The sequence below is a fragment of the Oryzias melastigma genome, unplaced genomic scaffold (assembly GCF_002922805.2).
Source record: "Oryzias melastigma strain HK-1 unplaced genomic scaffold, ASM292280v2 sc01922, whole genome shotgun sequence".
Classification (NCBI taxonomy): Eukaryota; Metazoa; Chordata; class Actinopteri; order Beloniformes; family Adrianichthyidae; genus Oryzias; species Oryzias melastigma.
Window position 1 is genome coordinate 1 of NW_023418501.1, and position 3,214 is coordinate 3,214.

The 3,214-nt window shown below is 40.2% G+C and overlaps 1 protein-coding gene across 1 annotated transcript; it reads right to left on the minus strand.

The window, feature by feature from the left end:
* Positions 1 to 1,523: 1,523 nt before the first annotated feature.
* Positions 1,524 to 2,371, minus strand: LOC112141698 (membralin). The gene is made up of 4 exons (XM_036211277.1): positions 2,354 to 2,371; positions 2,139 to 2,298; positions 1,783 to 1,893; positions 1,524 to 1,699 (listed from the first exon to the last, which is right to left on the minus strand). The coding sequence occupies exons 1-4, from the start codon at positions 2,369 to 2,371 to the stop codon at positions 1,539 to 1,541; spliced, it is 450 nt and encodes a 149-aa protein (XP_036067170.1). The 3' UTR covers positions 1,524 to 1,538.
* Positions 2,372 to 3,214: the final 843 nt, after the last annotated feature.

Below are 3,214 nucleotides of genomic sequence, written 5' to 3' on the forward strand. Positions count from 1 at the left end.
AGTATTCTGATCTTCTTAAAAGCTGTGAATAAAGTTATGCTAATGCTGTTGATGGAAGTTGGTTTGAGTTCATTTTGGAGAAGACGGTTTTACTCATTTATAAGAGATGATGTTAAACATCCTTCTGCTGGACTGATTTGCTCTACAGCACACGTGTCAAAGTCAAGGCCCGGGGGCCAGATCCTATTTTGGCATTTACTAAGATTATTTTAGGCTATTTTGGAGTTTAGCTCATGTTTACACGCTAGCTGTTTTGGCCAATTAAGGCTTTTTGCAGTTTTTTGGGATATTTTGAAGTTTAGCTATTTATTTCAGCTACGTGGTAGCTGTATTGGCTAACCTAATATGTTGTTCTATTAGTTTTTTAATATTTTTTTTTTTNNNNTCTGGCAGAAACAGATCCAGGAAAAAAATCTGTGCCATGTAACACGTTTTAATCATTCTCCCTTCAAATGATCTAGATTTGAATTTCTATCCATCCAGAAACTAGGGCTGGGTCAGTAAAATCTATTAATCGATGTGAATCGATTTAAGCTTAATAGATCAATAATTTATTCATAAAAATAGAAATCGACTTAGCACATAAAGCTAAAGTAGCTTGATGCTAATGTTTAATGGAATTTCCCATAGGACAGCTAATGCTAACGCTTGGTTGACCTAAACATACATTTCTGACTAAATTAACATCTTTATAAACTCACAGGAAATAATTTTACAAACTCTTAACAGGAAATATTTTGTAAAGTAACTATCTGTGGTCTAAAACACCGTTTTTAATTTATACTTTCTTCTTCTTCTGGAATAAGGTGTAATGCTATGTCACGATCACCACCTAGTGGTCAAACTGAAACGTCCTCCAGGAGAAGCAGAACAATGTTTACAATGTTAATGATCTGAACATTTTAGTTAGAACTTCTCCTTTAGAGAATCCATGTAACACTGGATGATATTAACAATCTGATTATTTCACTGATACATTTACAGTATGTGAACTGGATCAGATTAATATAAATATATTCAAATCATATGGTAGATTATTAATGAATTTCTAAACAAACGTGTCTAAATGTGTAAACTCAAAATTGAATTGAATTGAAGAATCAAAAGAAAAGAAAAAAATTGTAATAGAATCATTTCTGGAAATTATAATGGATACCCAGCCTGGATACCCAAACTTTCTTTAAAAGTATTTAAAGCTACAATGTGGAAGACACTGGCAGAAGTGAATGCATGACTCTGTGGCCTTGTGGCCACAGACGGCGTCTGTTCACGTCTCTGATGGTTGGAGAGTCCGCTAATCTGAGGGTTTCAGCTTCTTCTGGTCCTGAAGCAGATTTTTGGGTTTTGGAACCAACATTTGCTCCTTAACTGTGAAGTCAAGGTTAATGGAGAAGTTATACAGCTGTNTTTGAGGATGAGGCGGGGGAAAAATGTTTGCTCAAAGGCACAGTAAGAAAGAAGAATTGTTTAAAACACTCTGGCTCTTCAGTCTCTGAGAGCTGTGGGACAGAAATCTGTGTGCATGTGGTTCCATCTGCCTAAATGACACTGTAAACGGGGTGTGGGGTCTCTGCACCTTTGTTTTCCTCATTCTCAGCGAGTGCTTTGACACTGGACATCAGAATGTCATCGTAGCCCAGAAACTCATCGAGCAGGAAGCGACTGAAGCCATCTCCAAAACACTCGTCCTTTATGGGATCTGAGGTAGAAACAGGACCGTCAGTTGGTGCTGTGAGGTGAGCCGTCATGTGAAGGGAAGTGGTGTTGGTGGTTGAGTCTGACCCAGAGTGACAACCATGACGGGGATGTTCAACCTCTGTCTGGTGCTCTGAGAAAGGCGCAGGAAGCCGTACTCCAGAGAATACTCTACGATATACTCCTCTTGAGGCCACACTTTAAAGAAAAAACACAAACTATCAACATTCACAATGGCAGTAACTGATTCAGTATTAATTGAACATGCAAACCTCAACAGCAAACCCAAATCTCAGGATCAAGATTTTACAATTAAAAAATAGCTCATCTTCAACAAATAAGAACACATTTGCTAATTATCTGACCCTACACTTAAAGAAAATCAAGTCAAAGACATGAGTCTAGCCGGTGAGTAGAACTAGGAAGGTGTAAGGTGAGTTTACCTGCTCGAGTCATCATCTCCAGCTCAGACACTGAATCCTGCAGTGGCTGCATACCTTTAGAGGTCTGGCTGAAGGAGACATCCTGGCTGTCGTTGGCACCTCCTGCTGCTCCTCCTTCTGTCAGCGACGGTTTCAGGCGAGGCTCGATGTCCAGTTTAAACTGAGGACAGGCGAGATCAGAGGCCAGCAGTCAGCAAATAACAGGGAGAAAAGACACAAGTGGAAATGGACATTAACGTTGGGAGTGGTGCTGCCACAAATGATTATCTTAATAGTCGACTAATCCCTAATTATTTTTCCAGATTAGTCGACTAATCGTGGCAGTTCTAGTTGGGAGTGGGGTTGTCAGGGACCAACAAGACACCGCCCTAAACTTTTTTTTAAATTATATCTGGTGTCCATGGCAGACAGGAAGTCATGTCCACTTTTGTCATAGGAGGGATAACACGTCAATGTAAGGGTGGGGTCATCTGGACCCCCAAACATAGCACAAGCATTACAGAGCTTTTTGGCTCTGTAAAGTTACATAGTCCACTGATAAAGTTAATACAAAGCAGATTCATCCCTGTAATTACATTTATAAAATACAGCTTTTAAAAATGTCCTATGAATTACTGCTGCTGCAGCTCGTTAGCATTAGCTTAGAAACAGCTGGTTAGCATTAGCAGCTAGTATTGTGGCATGCAAGCGTCAGTGTGTAACAACAGCGCAGTCTTCAAATCAACACTTTTATTAAATGTTCTGTTGCGGCTGTAGACCAGCAGCGTTATCCTCCAGTTCTGTCTGGATCCGTTTGAAAACGTCCTGCAGCTGCATCAGTCAAAGCTAACCGCTACACCAACACAGAGTAGCAGAATGGGGGGGTGGGTGAGGTGGGAGCTTCTTGCAGCACGTGCGTTTCTTTTTTGTAAACAAGCTTTTTCTCTCTCACTGAAGCTCCTCTGCTAGTTGCAGCTTTGCGAGAGACGGACTGACAGACTTTACACTGAACTATGGATGCCCAAGAGAGCAGAGAGCTGGGGAAATGTAAATTGTTGGAAACAAACAAAAAATTAATCGATAATATCAATATGTCG

What these genes read in the sequence shown, in the direction of transcription:
- LOC112141698 (XM_036211277.1), bottom strand. An exon ending in GGAGATGATGACTCGAGCAG is followed by an intron (nt 1,894 to 2,138) that starts GTAAACTCACCT and finishes TTTTCTTTAAAG; the next exon opens with TGTGGCCTCAAGAGGAGTAT. An exon ending in CGTCATGGTTGTCACTCTGG is followed by an intron (nt 1,700 to 1,782) that starts GTCAGACTCAAC and finishes TTTCTACCTCAG; the next exon opens with ATCCCATAAAGGACGAGTGT.